The sequence below is a fragment of the Haliotis rubra genome, unplaced genomic scaffold (assembly GCF_003918875.1).
Source record: "Haliotis rubra isolate DU_JTF1 unplaced genomic scaffold, ASM391887v1 Scf582, whole genome shotgun sequence".
Classification (NCBI taxonomy): domain Eukaryota; kingdom Metazoa; phylum Mollusca; class Gastropoda; order Lepetellida; family Haliotidae; genus Haliotis; species Haliotis rubra.
In genome coordinates this window covers 243,118-263,639 of record NW_025767282.1, presented here as the reverse complement: position 1 = coordinate 263,639, position 20,522 = coordinate 243,118, and the positions used below count along the sequence as shown (strand labels likewise).

General features: G+C 39.6%; 1 protein-coding gene across 1 annotated transcript in view; it reads right to left on the bottom strand.

Moving 5' to 3' along the window:
* LOC124254787 (serine-rich adhesin for platelets-like) overlaps positions 1-20,522 on the bottom strand; it is a 54,738-nt gene that overhangs the window by 11,094 nt on the left and 23,122 nt on the right. Inside the window, exons 2-3 of the mRNA XM_046688639.1 lie at positions 786-4,550; positions 538-629 (exon numbers count right to left, since the gene is read on the bottom strand). Of these exons, the coding sequence (XP_046544595.1) occupies positions 538-629; positions 786-4,550 (3,857 nt within the window). The remainder of the gene's footprint in view (positions 1-537; positions 630-785; positions 4,551-20,522) is intronic.

The following is a 20,522-nucleotide window of genomic DNA, read 5'->3' as shown; positions in this document are numbered from 1 at the left end:
ACAAGCAAACACAGTAATAGTTTGCCATCGCGATCCTTCGTTCGTATTACTACAGGGGAAAACATCTCATTTTCATGTCTCATTTTCATTTCGAAACTATTTTAAAGGACAGAATATTAGAAGGCTCTGGTACTCTCATACTATGTTTCAGGCCTTTGAATGGCATTTGGACTGACTGCTGACTGACTGAGTTTGGTTTTACGCCGCTTTTAGCAATATTCCAGCAATATCACGGCGGGGGACACCAGAAATGGGCTTCACTCATTGTACCCATGTTGGGATTCGAACCCGGGTCTTCGGCGTGACGAGCCAACGCTTTAACCACTAGACTACCCCACCGCCCCGAATGGCATTTGGAAGTGATACACGTAAGGAAGAGACTTTTTTTATGGACGTCAACTTCTTTATTATGAGGAACACAACGTTTCAAAGTATATCCTTACTCCTTCATCAGATATTCTCCGAAACGTAAAGAAGTTGACATCCATAAAAAAACTCTCTTCCATATATTATGTTTCGTAAGAAATATGTACCCACCTGTACATTGACGTTATTTGTGCTGGCGGTGTCTCTCCGCAATCTTACATTCACTTGACTCTTTAAGCCAATTTCGTAAGATAGCTCAAGACCTGAAATGAGGCAAATTTTAGCATGAGAGAAATGAACATTTAGTGATGTGGAATTCCTTTTCCTTTTTGCACAAACGATGTGATTTACATTTGAACACTTGTAATTGGATAGCTACGAAACGTTTGGGCGTGAGAGTAGGGGGGACCAGTATTTACCTTTTACTACCTTAGCCAGGAATTCTGCAGAGGTTACATCTTCTCCCTTGGGATCGAACACCCACTTGAGAATAAAGTCACTCTCTTGTGCTTCTGTTTCGGGACCTTGGGTGTGATCAGTTGCATGTAGATTAGATGATGATGTCATAACTACAGATGGTGTTTGGAGAAGTGACTTTACATATGTTGAGGTTAATTGGTTACTTCGCATTTCTGACAATAGTAAAGTCTGCCTGTTGCTCTGTGTGGACTTTAATGTGGGATCATGCGATGTGTCTGTAGACGAAAGTGTTGCCTGGAGGGTCTCTCCTGCCTTTCCAGCTCTGGAACTATGTACATCACTGCTTTCAACATTAATCCCTAATGATTCCAGCTTGTCAACGGCATCAGAGCCAATCAGTGAATTTCGATGTTCCACCCAGGAAACGACTGAAACTGATTGTATGATATGTGATGAAGGGGCATTTTGCTCCAGAATTTTGCTTGTGTGGAGAACAGGAGTGGTACTTCTGGCAAGTTGTGTTGTACTGTACTTTGTGTGATCAAACAGCAACACTGATGATGAATGGATTTGGTCACTCGTCTTGGATCCAATGTTTTGGCCGTCATATGTAGAGCTACCTAGTGAAGCACTATCATCTTGGGGAGCTATCATCTTATCTGCAACTTGATTTACTCTAAGAATCAGCGATTGCTCCATAATTTGGTCCATGGTTGAACTACTAACAATCGTATCTGTTGACATTGGGAGGTACGAGTGAGTGTGTGTATATGAAGCTGTTTTGGATGAGACCCAGTTAAGAGCTGTCGAGGATGTGGACACACTATGAGACTTCTCTCCAACGTAAGGTAATGAGGATTCAGTGGATTCGCCTTCCCTTCCCTCCCACTGGAATTTGCTTGATTCTAATTGATCTTTATGCCGATAGGTGGAAGACGGATGATGGTCATACAAAACATCAGATGTCAATCTGTATACTTCGTGTACAGTCGAGTCACCATCCCCATTCCGTGTATTTGAATGTTTAGGAATTGAAATTTCAAAAGATTCTGGCCATGTACTAGTTTGAGACACAGTCATGGCTAATTGGGGTTGTTGGTTGTGTGATGAATCTACCATTGATGAATACATCTTAACATCAGGAATCTCACGGCCAAATTTGGTATTCTGTATCTTTTGTGAGTGATTATCTTCATATGATGATGAGATAGGAAAAGATGAACTTTCACCACCGAGGATAGACCCATTTTCTCTGATGGTCGTGTGGCTAATTGTTGCAGCATATGACACTTTGATCTCAGAATCTAGAGCGGCTTGACTAGAATACAGTGTATCTGCTACTGTGTCAACCATACTGTAATCACTGGGATTTGTTTCGCTTGAATTTGATTCGATATATCCAGCATCACTGTGTGAGTTTGGAAACAGTTTGTTATCACTTGAGATGGAATCAAATGTAGACATGCTGGTACGCATGGAAGCGACTGCTATGTCAGGTGTATTCTCTTTCCTAACAAAGATTGTGCTGTGTTCTTGTGCTGTTGACAAAGCTGTTGGTGAATCTTTGGGAATGTTCTCGCTGGTACCTTTCTGCCTGGAATGTTTTGTCTTGATATTTATTGAAATAGATGGAAATTGCAAGTATGGTTCAGCATTTGACTTTGAATGTAATTCAGACGAGTGCATATCCATGGACGTGGATGCATGTCGCTGTGTTGACAATGACGACACTGTAATGCCACTGACTGGCAGATCACTGGAATAACTTTTCAGAGTCCTCGCAGACACTGTGCTGACATCAAAAGGCAGATAACTGGAAGATGTACTGGAAGATGTACTCATATCAACTGTTGACACTGTATTGCCATCGATGGACTCCAAGCTCGAAAATGATTCCACATCACTTGCAGTCACTCTGATATCACTGACAGGCAGATCATTGGGGTCGATCACTAAATCCGTTGCAGAGACTTTAAGGGACTGATCACTGGAATATATTACCGTATGATTTCGCAAACTATTTTCACCAATTGGCTGATTACTTAAAAGTCTTGTCATATCACTCGCTGAACTGTGTTTGTCACTGATAAGCAGAGTACTGTTAAATGCTTTCCTACTGGCAGATGGCTTGATGTCACCGAAGCTTTTACTGCTGGAATAGGATGACGTTTTGCTGGTTTGACTAAAGGCTTGCTTCCTTGAATAAGTTACAATGACATCTTCAGAACGTGCAGGTACAAAGGCCTCTTCTGTATCGGGCAGAATAGAAGAATGAAGGTCTGCAGCAGTTTTGGGAATGTCAGCATCTCCTGTTTCTGACACAGATATAATTTCTGAAATCTTGGTTCTTGTTACATCAGTACCCCAAGCTCTTGAGGATGTAATTGGAAGAGTGGGCCTCCCTGATGGAGATGAAAACGCTGACCCAGCATTTTTGGACTCCATTACTGAAAGGCTATTATCAGTATCAGTTAACTCTGATGTTTTATGTCCTCGAATCTCTACAGGATTGTCATATAATTTTGTACTGAATTGGCGGCTGCTTGGTTCACTCATAAAGTGTGATTGAAGAGATGGAGTCTTCAAAAAGTCTGTATTTTGTGTAGATGGTGATGCTGAAGTCGATATAGTGGTCTGTAAAGAAGACTGAAGATCCCGACTTAGAGATGTCTCCTCATCTTTCTGCAAATCACTCGTTTCAGATACACTATCGTCCCGCGAAGTTTCGGAAAGTGACGTAATACCTAACAGAGACGTATCATTTGCGAAATAGGTTCCCTTGGTCGTTTGTGTTTCTTCTTCTTTTTGCGCCTTGAATACGTTAATAAGAGAATAGGTTACTAAGAAATCTGATGCTGATGAATATTTGATAGAATCTGTTTTCTTGACTATGTTCTCAGCATCTGTGGACCTAAAATCGCTGGATGAGTATCTGCTATTGACAGAACTTTCTAACGTACTGCGAATGCTGGTTGGGGTAGTGGATAATGTCAAAAGAGTTTCAGATATTTGATCACCATCTTCAGAGTATATAGAAGTGTGATGGTTTTCAGAATCACTTTGGGCTTCAATAACGTCAGTCTGGGAAGAATTACCGGATGCTGATGTGGTGTTTGATTTGGACGTAGACATAGAAACAACAGACTCAAACCAATCAGCTATCTGAGAAGCAGTGAAGTTAGAGTCTCTCAAAATGTCAAACGTTGATATAGAAGATGTAGACTTTTGTGTCTGATGGTTGTTTAATTTCAAACTGTCTGTTACAGTTCCCAAAGACTTCTCGATGAAAAGATTGTCCACTGTTTCTGTATTTACAGTTCTGGTACTGGTACCTCTACTTGTGCCAAGTGTATCACTATCATATTCTTCTTCGACCATGGAACTCTGGAGTAGGAGCTCACTTTGTGCATTGCCAGTCAAGTGCATTACAGACTCTGTGTGTGTGGACGAATCTAATGCTGAATCACTAAACACGGGATGTTTTGTACTTGAATCTGTATGATTAACCGAATACCTCGGAGAGATCACCTTTCTTGCGCTTGCTTGGTGATATGTTGTAGATCGGGATGGCACAATTGGTTGGTTTACCGAGGTAGAAGTCGTGGTAGATATTGAGGAAGTTTTGGATGAGGTGATAGACGTCTGAACCGGAACTGATGTCATAGTCATGTACGGTGATGCTCTGTTGTGTGATGACATTTGTTTGGATGTATGATAATCCGTCAAAGGAGGTGTTCCGGACTGGTGAATCCATCGACTTGTTTCTGAAAGTAAAGAAGTTGATCCTGCAATCCTTGTGAAAACTTTAAAGATATTTTACATATTGAAAACATTATATTTGACAATGTATTATATCTTTTGTGATTAGTAAGAATTTATACTAATAGACGCACGCAATAGTATTATTGGTATTAATTGTGTATTAATGTGGTTTTATATGAAAAAAAGTATTCTGCATTCGTTGTATCAGCAAAGGCAGCTTAGTCTTTGTTTTTGCATTGCCATTTTGCTTCAGTGAATAATATGATCAAGGTTCTGAGCCCCCAAATAACTTCTTGTCCAGCAAAGTGCTATGACTCGTTTGATAAGATAAGTGGGTCCAACAATAAAAGATATGTTATTCTAATTATGTCAGGTCACTATTATCTTTCTGAACTGACCGCCTCCGTGGTGTAGTGGTTAGAGCGTCCGCCCGGAGAGCGGAAGGTCACAGGTTCGATCCCCGACCGCGTCATACCAAAAGACGTTAAAATATGGTACTTGTTGGTCCCTGTCTGGTGCTCGGCATTAGTGGGTACAACAAGGACTGGTCGGCTCGGAGTCAGTATAATGTGTCTGAGTGGGGTATTCATGCTTCACTGCGGCATGGTATCTCAGTGGGCTAGCACTATAAAACCAGCTTAAGTCTGGGCTAGTACAAGCAGCCGCACATACACATACACACGCATGCACATCGTCATATGAGCGAAATATTCTCAAGCACGACGTTAAAACCCTCTTTCTGAACTGGGAACAAGATGTATCGCCTCAATATGCTAATTACATATCTATTAGAACCACACATTCTCTTCACATCAAGAAACAGGAAACCAGAAGCATTGCTAAATGTACTAATAACATTTTCATCAACGCCACACCTGTAGTGATTATTCTTCACATCCTCGACTCATTGTCACAGTTTGCTAATCAAATATTGAACTCGTAACATTAACTGCTCTAAACTCATACGTGTTTGAATATTTCCCTGTATACCTCAAACCAACATACTGTTTGTTCATATTCTGTTTGACCTGTTACCACCACTCAAGGTCGCCATGCCAATTTAACGCACGTTCGGCAAAATCTCATGCCCATGATTCACAATTTCACCAAGCACTGTTTATCAAACAGGAGGGGCATTGCTAGCGTTTTATCAAACCACCGCTTGTCTCAACTCCAGAGAGGTGTCAGCCACTGTAGAAGACTATAAAGGGAACAAGCCTGTGATAATGTGGGCGATCCTGAAATATGATCGTCATCGCCCTGGCAAGCCAATGCTGCTATCAATGACATTCACAAGGTGGTAGCACATTTTGTGTAAATAAGTCACAATCAACGATCAAACTGGAATTAAAAAGGTCAGATGAGAGTTAAACTGGAATGCCTTTTCTCCAGTAAGATGGCTCTCATACTGTAGTATATTGTTTGACACCTGGGTAAATATCACGAAAGCCCTTGACATCTAGTGTGAAGGTTGTTTGTCTGGTACGTACGAATGAATGGTGTATTCACGAGGCTAAACCCTCAGTGAAAGAGCAAATGAATAGACGTTGAAAGACGTGTTTTCTTCGGTGTACATGTAATGTAGAACACCTTTTATTATGCAGTTTCTCTGTTGATAGTTTTACCGTCAGTGACATAGATATTTTTTATCTTATTCACCCCGACCTTCGTAGGCAGTATATACTGACGAAACGTCCAATGCAAAAAGTAAGCAAAGAACATTAATTCATGACTGGTATATACAAGCGAACAATGGCGACATTGTCCGGGCAATGGATGAATAGGATTAACGCAATATACCAATGGTCTTAGAGCATTCCATTGGGACGCTAACAATGCCAGGTTTTCTGTTAAACTGACATGGCAGATTAGCTACAGTCATAAGAAACATTCAGGTATTCCGAGGGAACTCAATCAACACCAGAAATTCTTCATGGCTACAGTTAAACTGATATGGCAGATTAGCTACAGTCATAAGAAACATTCAGGTATTCCGAGGGAACTCAATCAACACCAGAAATTCTTCATGACTACAGTTAAACTGATATGGCAGATTAGCTACAGTCATAAGAAACATTCAGGTATTCCGAGGGAACTCAATCAACACCAGAAATTCTTCATGACTACAGTTAAACTGATATGGCAGATTAGCTACAGTCATAAGAATCATTCAGGTATTCCGAGGGAACTCAATCAACACCAGAATTTCTTTCTACACTTTCGAAGATAGTACAGATTCTAGTGCATTTCTCGTTGAGTACCATCCAGGATTCGAACCCACACCCTCGGAGTGAGACACATCATCGCCAGCATACAGAGTCTGCGATGTAACCAACTCGGCTTCCACAAGGATGGAAGACTGACAACTGTTAGTCTTGATCACGTATTTCGTGGCACACATATTCAACATAGATATTACTCTGTCTCACAGTCCCTGAACCACATTATTTTCCCTACTGCTAAAGCCCTAAATAAAGCAAGTCTAGATTTCCTCAGGCTCTGGTCTCCCTGGGGCTCCTTTTCAATGTAAATGGGTTTGTTCGTTACTATCAAAGTTAATCTACACAGATATATGAGCCTCATGTTGAGAAAGTCACACCTGTAAGCCGCACACATATGGGTCACGTACATGTATATACCTGCTACACATATAAGAGTCCCATGAATAAGAGCTGCACACAAAATAGACACAATTACTCCACCCTCTATCCCTCTCTCACTTACTCACTCACTCACTCATTACGGAACTAAGTCAGTCGGCTCTTTCAACAAGCATGGTTTGCTGAAGACGCGGGCCTTGACTGGTCTCTTTTTATAAAGACATAAAACTTTTATAGAACATTTAAGAATTTGATTTTAAAATATACATGCTGTCAAAGCACTTTTTTCTGTCAGCATTGCTCAAACATTGATATTCCCTGACAAGAACACGATCCAGACACAACTGTAAACAGGCAAACAGCCATCAGACAATATTTAACAATTAACAGATCCCAGTTGCTCGAAAGTCAACACACAGCTTCCCATATCAAATGCTTCGGGGATAAAATAAATAGCCTTGGATTATCCTCACGACATCTCTCATTTGCGTCTTGTGGAAACAGTATCCGGATTTGTTGAAGGTAAACACTACTGTCTGTTTCTCTTTCGAATATCTCCCCGACGTGTTATTTAGATACCACAGTTCTCTCTTTAGAGGTAGCGTGTTACCGCATCAAAACTTAATTCACTGTCAAGACAAATTGGTACTACTCTGTAAAGGAAGTAGTTAGATACGTGACAGATCCGTACTGAAGTGCTATATTTCCTGGCGTAGGTTCATGTGGCCTCTTGGGGGCTTGTTTTATTGACTACAGCAGGGCTGATAATATCATGACTTATATGTACGGCGTTGTGCAAGAATAAAAATTTTACACCCTTACTTTAAAGTGCAAAGAGTGATATTTTATGATATTAGTAACAATGCTAACTTTTCAATAATGTACTGGAGTTGAAATCCGTTTTATTCAACATTTACATTACATCTACCGATGAGTCAATGTATTTCGTGATATCATTAACCATATTGACATTTCAATTATGTACTGAGGTTAAAATTAGTTTTACTCACGAATTAAATTTTTCACTTTTATACAAATGAGACGAACAAAGGAGAAAAAGAGGGGTCAGTTTGTTTACAATTATTTATCTGTAACAAAAATTGCTGGACAAAACAAAGTATACGTCAATGTGTGAAGGTGCCTACATGAAACAAACAAAAATGATTACTTGTATTCCAAGTTGATGTATTATTTGTGTTTATGTTTAGGACCTCAAGTTTGTTTTTCTGTAAATGGATTCATTCTGGTAGCCTTTTGATAACACTTGTTTTGGTCAAATACAATTTTTAAGTGTGTATCACTTGTTCTGAATATCCTTTTCCTTTCCGATTTCTTAATGGCAATAGTGTAGATTTACAATAATCTGTCAGTGCCATAAAGCCTCATGAATAATGGCAACAGTGTACATTTACAATAATCTGTCAGTGCCATAAAGCCTCATGAATAATGGCAACAGTGTACATTTACAATTATCTGTCAGTGCCATAAAGCCTCATGAATAATGGCAACAGTGTAGATTTACAATAATCTGTCAGTGCCATAAAGCCTCATGAATAATGGCAACAGTGTAGATTTACAATTATCTGTCAGTGCCATAAAGCCTCATGAATAATGGCAACAGTGTAGATTTACAATTATCTGTCAGTGCCATAAAGCCTCATGAATAATGGCAACAGTGTAGATTTACAATTATCTGTCAGTGCCATAAAGCCTCATGAATAATGGCAACAGTGTACATTTACAATTATCTGTCAGTGCCATAAAGCCTCATGAATAATGGCAACAGTGTAGATTTACAATTATCTGTCAGTGCCATAAAGCCTCATGAATAATGGCAACAGTGTAGATTTACAATTATCTGTCAGTGCCATAAAGCCTCATGAATAATGGCAACAGTGTAGATTTACAATTATCTGTCAGTGCCATAAAGCCTCATGAATAAAGTAGGGCTGAGATAGCCTTGTGGTAGAAGCGCTCGCTCTTCATGCCGAAATCCGGGTTCGATTCCTCACATTCATGATAGTATTCCCCACTGTAATATTGCTGGGATATTACTACAAGCGGCATATATCCCTACTAACTCACTAATGGATCATGCACTCGCGCTTCTGGGGAAAATGGATTAAAAAAGCAATGAATTTATATTTTTAAAGGTAAATGCCCTTGTACACCTGTAATAAATAGATGGTCATTTATAACGTGTGACAAAATTGAACAGTCTTCCCTGAAGATAGTGTCTTCACAGACAACTTCGGGCCGGTTGGGTAGCCTTGTAGTTAAGGCGTTCGCTCGTCACGCTGAAGACCCGGGTTCGATTCCCCACATGGGCACAATGTGTGAAGCTCATTTCTGGTGTCCCCCGCCGTGATGTTGGAATATGGCTGAAAGAGGCGTAAAACCCAACTCTCTCACTCACTCACTCCATTACAGACAGATTCAAGAGTATTAATTTAAATAAGCAATACTATCTGCTAAAATCAGCGTATATTGTACGATTCCGACTATATCATAATTATATGTTATGAATCACTCTTAAATACTGATAACACCAGGGGTTCGCGACAATAGACATTCATCAGGAACATCTGAGTAAACAAAATGTCCCTCTCCACATGTTTAAAACATACCTATCGCTTCATGTCTAATCAACACAACAGCGAGTTACAATGTTTACATGTATCGTGTGCTTGTGATAAATGTGTATAAACTGTATGTCAGATAACACCAGCATATATCAAGCAAGATGGATTCAGATTATTTTTTAAACTTAATTACGTGCGGCGTACAACGTTTGTAAGATAATGCTGAGCTATGGAAGTCAAACCATGCGCCGCAGCCCTGGGCTCCACGTTCACGTATGTGTTTGAACGAATTCTGAGGCGAACGTAAGTGCCAGCTCCTGATCTGTAACAACTCATTAGAGTTGAAATACACCCAAATACTGACCGGATATGACAGGTTTTCCCCTGCTCGAGTGTTTTGACACTAAACGGAAAATAAATACTGGAATTTACACAAGCGTCCACTTAGCTTGCTGATAGGCTTGTGTCGATTTTTTTCGAACCTAACGAACCAGTTAGGCGTTTCAAACATGCCACAAAATTGCTATGGCAAGAATAAACACCCAAATGCGGGTCCTATAGAACTCTCAATATTCTATAAATTATGACAAATTAATATTGGTTTAAAGTTAAGTGATTAATGATAAGCGGTTTAAATAATTTGAATATGTTCGAAAAATTGGAGTATAAGGATATGAGGGAACTATGAGCACCATCCGAATAAACACATTTCCGGATTATCAAATAACATTTACAGGGTTATGTTTTTTATGTATTCAGCGAATGTCCGGAATGTTGGTTTTTGGATTAACGGAGGTCCATAATATCGGGGTTGACCTGTCTTGATCAAGTCAGTGGCGTTATCGGCAGTCAAGAGGTCATTTGTGGGACACGAAATACCTGCGTTCGGTGCTGTGTGTATCTTCAGTTCGAACTGTTAGTCAAATAGCTACCGTCGACGAATTATATTGTTCCTATCAATTTCATGTGCCTCTCGCCAAACACTCAGTTTACCAGCCAGTGTCACGAAGATGGACGTCTAGGGGATATAATTATAATCAATGTCAACACGTGCTTGTGAGTTACAGAAACGTGACAGACGTTGGTGTGTATGAATAACACCGATGTTTTTCGTTTTTAAATAATCAGGAAGGACAATACGCATGCTTCTCTCTTTATTTTGCAACAATACGTGATGTTTAGCCGATGCATCTCTTCATCGAACGGTTTCAACTTGATAACGCCAAGAGGCCATTTTGCAGTGTCGGCAGAGCTGCCATGCACTCTAAAATTTAACGGATTTTTCCCGAAGATACAATGGTTTATATATAATCTCTACCGGCCACTGAAAACATTTCAGCGGATGTAAAGTCAAGTAATCGAAAATGATTTTTATGGCGAGAGGAGGAATCGGGGATATTTATGTTTTAACATAGTCGATCAATTTTCATTCTCAAATCCACGGTGGTACAAGAGAACACAACACAATGGAAGTTTTAACATACGATAAAGGTAGTATCAGGCACTGGGATATTTTGGCCGGGCCAGTCACGGATGTTCAATAGGTTTTCTCCCTGGCGATGCCATGAGGGGAATTTAACATATGATGACCAGAACATATGACGTGGTAGAGAATGACACGCGATGATATTATAACCAGATTGATATGACGTGGTAGATAACAGTTGATGATTTTATGGCCGGACTGTTATGACGGGGTAAATAATGACACGTGATGATATTATGTCCTAACTGATATAAGATGGTCGATAATGACACGTGATGATATGATCAGACTGGTAGTAAGTGGTAGATAACAAGTGATGATGTTATGATCGGATGATTATGACGTGGTAGATAATGACATGTGATGATGTTATGGCCAGACTGGTATTAAGTGGTAGATAACAAGTGATGATGTTATGACCGGACGATTATGACGTGGTAGATAATGACACGTGAGGATATTATGATCAGACTGGTATTAAGTGGTATATAACAAGTGATGATGTTATGACCGGACGATTATGACGTGGTAGATAATGACACGTGATGATGTTATGGCCAGACTGGTATTAAGTGGTAGATAACAAGTGATGATGTTATGACCGGACGATTATGACGTGGTAGATAATGACACGTGATGATGTTATGGCCAGACTGGTATTAAGTGGTAGATAACAAGTGATGATGTTATGACCGGACGATTATGACGTGGTAGATAATGACACGTGATGATGTTATGGCCAGACTGGTATTAAGTGGTAGATAACAAGTGATGATGTTATGACCGGACGATTATGACGTGGTAGATAATGACACGTGATGATGTTATGGCCAGACTGGTATTAAGTGGTAGATAACAAGTGATGATGTTATGACCGGACGATTATGACGTGGTAGATAATGACATGTGATGATGTTATGGCCAGACTGGTATTAAGTGGTAGATAACAAGTGATGATGTTATGACCGGACAATTATGACGTGGTATATAATGACACGTGATGATACTATGGCCAGACTGGTATTAAGTGGTATGTAACAAGTGATGATGTTATGACCGGACGATTATGACGTGGGAGATAATGACACGTGATGATGTTATGATCAGACTGGTATTAAGTGGTAGATAACAAGTGATGATGTTATGACCGGATTATTATGACGTGGTAGATAATGACACGTGATGATGTTATGATCAGACTGGTAGTAAAGTGGTAGGTAACAAGCGATGATGTTATGACCGGATGATTATGACGTGGTAGATAATGACACGTGATGATGTTATGGCCAGACTGGTATTAAGTGGTAGATAACAAGCGATGATGTTATGACCGGACGATTATGATTAATGACGTGGATAGATAATGACACGTGGTAGATGATGATGTTATGATCGGAGACTGGTGGTATATAATGACACGTGATGATACTATGTGCAACTGGTATTAAGTATGATGATGTTATGACCGGACGATTATGACGTGGGAGATAATGACACGTGATGATACTTATGATCAGTGACATGTGATGATGTTATGGATCAGACTGGTATTAAGTGGTAGATAACAAGTGATGATGTTATGACCGGACAATTATGACGTGGGTATAATGACACGTGATGATACCATGGCCAGACTGGTATTAAGTGGTATGTAACAAGTGATGATGTTATGATCGGACGATTATGACGTGGGAGATAATGACACGTGATGATGTTATGATCAGACTGGTATTAAGTGGTAGATAACAAGTGATGATGTTATGACCGGATTATTTATGACGTGGTATGATAATGACACGTGATGATGTTATGATCAGACTGGTAGTAGTGGTAGGTAACAAGTGATGATGTTATGACCAGATGATTATGACGTGGTGAAGATAATGACACGTGATGATGTTATGGCCAGACTGGTATTAAGTGGTAGATAACAAGCGATGATGTTATGACCGGACGATTATGACGTGGTAGATAATGACACGTGATGATGTTATGATCAGACTGGTATTAAGTGGTAGATAACAAGTGATGATAGTTATGACCGGACGATTATGACGTGGTAGATAATGACACGTGATGATACTATGGCGAGACTGGTATAAAGTGGTAGATAACAAGATGATGTTATGACTGGACGATTATGACGTGGTAGATAATGACATGTGATGATGTTATAATCAGACTGGTATTAAGTGGTAGATAACAAGTGATGATGTTATGACCGACAATTATGACGTGATATATAATGACACGTGATGATACTATGGCCAGACTGGTATTAAGTGGTATGTAACAAGTGATGATGTTATAATCGGACGATTATGACGTGGGAGATAATGACACGTGATGATGTTATGATCAGACTGGTATTAAGTGGTAGATAACAAGTGATGATGTTATGACCGGATTATTATGACGTGGTAGATAATGACACGTGATGATGTTATGATCAGACTGGTAGTAAGTGGTAGGTAACAAGTGATGATGTTATGACCGGATGATTATGACGTGGTAGATAATGACACGTGATGATGTTATGGCCAGACTGGTATTAAGTGGTAGATAACAAGCGATGATGTTATGACCGGACGATTATGACGTGGTAGATAATGACATGTGATGATGTTATGGCCAGACTGGTATTAAGTGGTATGTAACAAGGGATGATGTTATGACCGGATGATTATGACGTGGTAGATAATGACATGTGATGATGTTATGGCCAGACTGGTATTAAGTGGTAGATAACAAGTGATGATGTTATGACCGGACGATTATGACGTGGTAGATAATGACATGTGATGATATTATGATCAGACTGGTATTAAGTGGTAGATAACAAGTGATGATGTTATGACCGGACGATTATGACGTGGTAGATAATGACACGTGATGATGTTATGATCAGACTGGTATTAAGTGGTAGATAACAAGTGATGATGTTATGACCGGACGATTATGACGTGGTAGATAATGACACGTGATGATACTATGGCCACACTGGTATTAAGTGGTAGATAACAAGTGATGATGTTATGACCGGACGATTATGACGTGGTAGATAATGACACGTGATGATGTTATAGCCAGACTGGTATTAAGTGGTAGATAACAAGTGATGATGTTATGACCGGACGATTATGACGGCAGTAGATATGACATGTGATGATGTTATGATCAGACTGGTATTAAGTGGTAGATAACAAGTGATGATGTTATGACCGGACAATTATGACGTGGTATATAATGACACGTGATGATACTATGGCCAGACTGGTATTAAGTGGTATGTAACAAGTGATGATGTTATGATCGGACGATTATGACGTGGGAGATAATGACACGTGATGATGTTATGATCAGACTGGTATTAAGTGGTAGATAACAAGTGATGATGTTATGACCGGATTATTATGACGTGGTAGATAATGACACGTGATGATGTTATGATCAGACTGGTAGTAAGTGGTAGGTAACAAGTGATGATGTTATGACCAGATGATTATGACGTGGTAGATAATGACACGTGATGATGTTATGGCCAGACTGGTATTAAGTGGTAGATAACAAGCGATGATGTTATGACCGGACGATTATGACGTGGTAGATAATGACACGTGATGATGTTATGATCAGACTGGTATTAAGTGGTAGATAACAAGTGATGATGTTATGACCGGACGATTATGACGTGGTAGATAATGACACGTGATGATACTATGGCGAGACTGGTATAAAGTGGTAGATAACAAGTGATGATGTTATGACTGGACGATTATGACGTGGTAGATAATGACATGTGATGATGTTATAATCAGACTGGTATTAAGTGGTAGATAACAAGTGATGATGTTATGACCGGACAATTATGACGTGATATATAATGACACGTGATGATACTATGGCCAGACTGGTATTAAGTGGTATGTAACAAGTGATGATGTTATAATCGGACGATTATGACGTGGGAGATAATGACACGTGATGATGTTATGATCAGACTGGTATTAAGTGGTAGATAACAAGTGATGATGTTATGACCGGATTATTATGACGTGGTAGATAATGACACGTGATGATGTTATGATCAGACTGGTAGTAAGTGGTAGGTAACAAGTGATGATGTTATGACCGGATGATTATGACGTGGTAGATAATGACACGTGATGATGTTATGGCCAGACTGGTATTAAGTGGTAGATAACAAGCGATGATGTTATGACCGGACGATTATGACGTGGTAGATAATGACATGTGATGATGTTATGGCCAGACTGGTATTAAGTGGTATGTAACAAGGGATGATGTTATGACCGGATGATTATGACGTGGTAGATAATGACATGTGATGATGTTATGGCCAGACTGGTATTAAGTGGTAGATAACAAGTGATGATGTTATGACCGGACGATTATGACGTGGTAGATAATGACATGTGATGATATTATGATCAGACTGGTATTAAGTGGTAGATAACAAGTGATGATGTTATGACCGGACGATTATGACGTGGTAGATAATGACACGTGATGATGTTATGGCCAGACTGGTATTAAGTGGTAGATAATAAGTGATGATGTTATGACCGGACGATTATGACGCGGTAGATAATGACACGTGATGATGTTATGGCCAGACTGGTATTAAGTGGTAGATAACAAGTGATGATGTTATGACCGGACGATTATGACGTGGTAGATAATGACACGTGATGATGTTATGGCCAGACTGGTATTAAGTGGTAGATAATAAGTGATGATGTTATGACCGGACGATTATGACGCGGTAGATAATGACACGTGATGATGTTATGGCCAGACTGGTATTAAGTGGTAGATAACAAGTGATGATGTTATGACCGGACGATTATGACGTGGTAGATAATGACATGTGATGATGTTATGATCAGACTGGTATTAAGTGGTAGATAACAAGTGATGATGTTATGACCGGACGATTATGACGTGGTAGATAATGACACGTGATGATGTTATGGCCAGACTGGTATTAAGTGGTAGATAACAAGTGATGATGTTATGACCGGACGATTATGACGTGGTAGATAATGACATGTGATGATGTTATGATCAGACTGGTATTAAGTGGTAGATAACAAGTGATGATGTTATGACCGGACAATTATGACGTGGTATATAATGACACGAGATGATACTATGGCCAGACTGGTATTATGGTATGTAACAAGTGATGATGTTATGATCGGACGATTATGACGTGGGAGATAATGACACGTGATGATGTTATGATCAGACTGGTATTAAGTGGTAGATAACAAGTGATGATGTTATGACCGGATTATTATGACGTGGTAGATAATGACACGTGATGATGTTATGATCAGACTGGTAGAAAGTGGTAGGTAACAAGTGATGATGTTATGACCGGATGATTATGATGTGGTAGATAATGACACGTGATGATGTTATGGCCAGACTGGTATTAAGTGGTAGATAACAAGCGATGATGTTATGACCGGACGATTATGACGTGGTAGATAATGACATGTGATGATGTTATGATCAGACTGGTAGTAAGTGGTAGATAACAAGTGATGATGTTATGACCGGACAATTATGACGTGGTATATAATGACACGTGATGATGTTATGGCCAGACTGGTATTAAGCGGTAGATAACAAGTGATGATGTTATGACCGGACGATTATGACGTGGTAGATAATGACATGTGATGATATTATGATCAGACTGGTATTAAGTGGTAGATAACAAGTGATGATGTTATGACCGGACGATTATGACGTGGTAGATAATGACACGTGATGATGTTATGGCCAGACTGGTATTAAGTGGTAGATAATAAGTGATGATGTTATGACCGGACGATTATGACGCGGTAGATAATGACACGTGATGATGTTATGGCCAGACTGGTATTAAGTGGTAGATAACAAGTGATGATGTTATGACCGGACGATTATGACGTGGTAGATAATGACATGTGATGATGTTATGATCAGACTGGTATTAAGTGGTAGATAACAAGTGATGATGTTATGACCGGACGATTATGACGTGGTAGATAATGACACGTGATGATACTATGGCCAGACTGGTATTAAGTGGTAGATAACAAGTGATGATGTTATGACCGGACGATTATGACGTGGTAGATAATGACACGTGATGATGTTATGGCCAGACTGGTATTAAGTGGTAGATAACAAGTGATGATGTTATGACCGGACGATTATGACGTGGTAGATAATGACATGTGATGATGTTATGATCAGACTGGTATTAAGTGGTAGATAACAAGTGATGATGTTATGACCGGACAATTATGACGTGGTATATAATGACACGTGATGATACTATATGGCCAGACTGGTATTAAGTGGTATGTAACAAGTGATGATGTTATGATCGGACGATTATGACGTGGGAGATAATGACACGTGATGATGTTATGATCAGACTGGTATTAAGTGGTAGATAACAAGTGATGATGTTATGACCGGATTATTATGACGTGGTAGATAATGACACGTGATGATGTTATGATCAGACTGGTAGTAAGTGGTAGGTAACAAGTGATGATGTTATGACCGGATGATTATGATGTGGTAGATAATGACACGTGATGATTTTATGGCCAGACTGGTATTAAGTGGTAGATAACAAGCGATGATGTTATGACCGGACGATTATGACGTGGTAGATAATGACATGTGATGATGTTATGATCAGACTGGTAGTAAGTGGTAGATAACAAGTGATGATGTTATGACCGGACAATTATGACGTGGTATATAATGACACGTGATGATGTTATGGCCAGACTGGTATTAAGCGGTAGATAACAAGTGATGATGTTATGACCGGACGATTATGACGTGGTAGATAATGACATGTGATGATATTATGATCAGACTGGTATTAAGTGGTAGATAACAAGTGATGATGTTATGACCGGACGATTATGACGTGGTAGATAATGACACGTGATGATGTTATGGCCAGACTGGTATTAAGTGGTAGATAATAAGTGATGATGTTATGACCGGACGATTATGACGCGGTAGATAATGACACGTGATGATGTTATGGCCAGACTGGTATTAAGTGGTAGATAACAAGTGATGATGTTATGACCGGACGATTATGACGTGGTAGATAATGACACGTGATGATGTTATGATCAGACTGGTATTAAGTGGTAGATAACAAGTGATGATGTTATGACCGGACGATTATGACGTGGTAGATAATGACACGTGATGATACTATGGCCAGACTGGTATTAAGTGGTAGATAACAAGTGATGATGTTATGACCGGACGATTATGACGTGGTAGATAATGACACGTGATGATGTTATGGCCAGACTGGTATTAAGTGGTAGATAACAAGTGATGATGTTATGACCGGACGATTATGACGTGGTAGATAATGACATGTGATGATGTTATGATCAGACTGGTATTAAGTGGTAGATAACAAGTGATGATGTTATGACCGGACAATTATGACGTGGTATATAATGACACGTGATGATACTATGGCCAGACTGGTATTAAGTGGTATGTAACAAGTGATGATGTTATGATCGGACGATTATGACGTGGGAGATAATGACACGTGATGATGTTATGATCAGACTGGTATTAAGTGGTAGATAACAAGTGATGATGTTATGACCGGATTATTATGACGTGGTAGATAATGACACGTGATGATGTTATGATCAGACTGGTAGTAAGTGGTAGGTAACAAGTGATGATGTTATGACCGGATGATTATGACGTGGTAGATAATGACACGTGATGATGTTATGGCCAGACTGGTATTAAGTGGTAGATAACAAGCGATGATGTTATGACCGGACGATTATGACGTGGTAGATAATGACATGTGATGATGTTATGATCAGACTGGTAGTAAGTGGTAGATAACAAGTGATGATGTTATGACCGGACAATTATGACGTGGTATATAATGACACGTGATGATGTTATGGCCAGACTGGTATTAAGTGGTATGTAACAAGTGATGATGTTATGACCGGACGATTATGACGTGGGAGATAATGACACGTGATGATGTTATGATCAGACTGGTATTAAGTGGTAGATAACAAGTGATGATGTTATGACCGGACGATTATGACGTGGTAGATAATGACACGTGATGATGTTATGATCAGACTGGTATTAAGTAGTAGATAACAAGTGATGATGTTATGACTGGACTGTTATGACGTGGTAGATAATGACACGTGATGGTGTGATGTCCGACTGTTATGAGGTGGTAGATAATGACACGTGATGATGTTGTGTCCGGACTGGTAAAAGGTGATAAATAATGACACAACGCGGTGATGGCATGTCCATTCAGATAACTTGAGGTAGTTAATGACAATAAGATGTCAGTAATTACACAATGTACTGACCTTACACGTAAATTCTTTTCAGAAGAAAAATATGAAGTATTGTCCTTATAAAACGACAGTCTACGATGAACTAATCGATAATGATAATGGCAAAACTTAACCAGCTCTTAAGAACTTGATCAGTCGGACGCTATTTCCCATGTACATAGGTTCAAACACTTGTTTCCCAGGAATGTGCTGCGTCGAAGGCACACAAAAAGAATGACCTTCTAGAAACAACAATCCCAGAATATATGCCCACAGCAGCCATGCGATATGTCACCTCAGTTTATCGCGGGGTTTCGTAAACTAACGAAACACAACACAGCTAGGCGTAATGATATTGTGCAGTCATTATCTCTACCTTTCACACACAATCTCCAAAAACACACAACATCTTTTTGCGCTGAAATTCTACACGAGAAAGAGCAGAGCATTAATCTTAGCATATACACAGACAACCGGCTCTACTTTCCCATGGAAGCACGAACCAGTCATTAAACATACCACAGAGAACATAGGATCCTCTGAAGTGAGTGTAAGTTCATTTTCTTCACTATCATACACATATACTGATGTTCTCAGAGATAGGTCATCACGCGTGATTATGCGCAAAGGAATTTTTATTAAGTTCTTATCTTTCCTCCAAGACGGGCGTTTGCTCTCAGATTAATGTGAGCACTATATAAAGGAAAGCCTTCAGCGATGTAATTACAAGTTAAAAAATCGATGTTAAAATATCACAGCGTCCTTTCAAACACGAGGACTTTTGTAGACAGTAAATACAACGAAATGGCCACATCCTGTCGCGTGGGGAGTAGTTGATCCTCAGTTGTCGAGGCGTGTTTCCCGCATCTGAGGCTCTGGATGAATTAAAGGAGATTAAGATTTAACG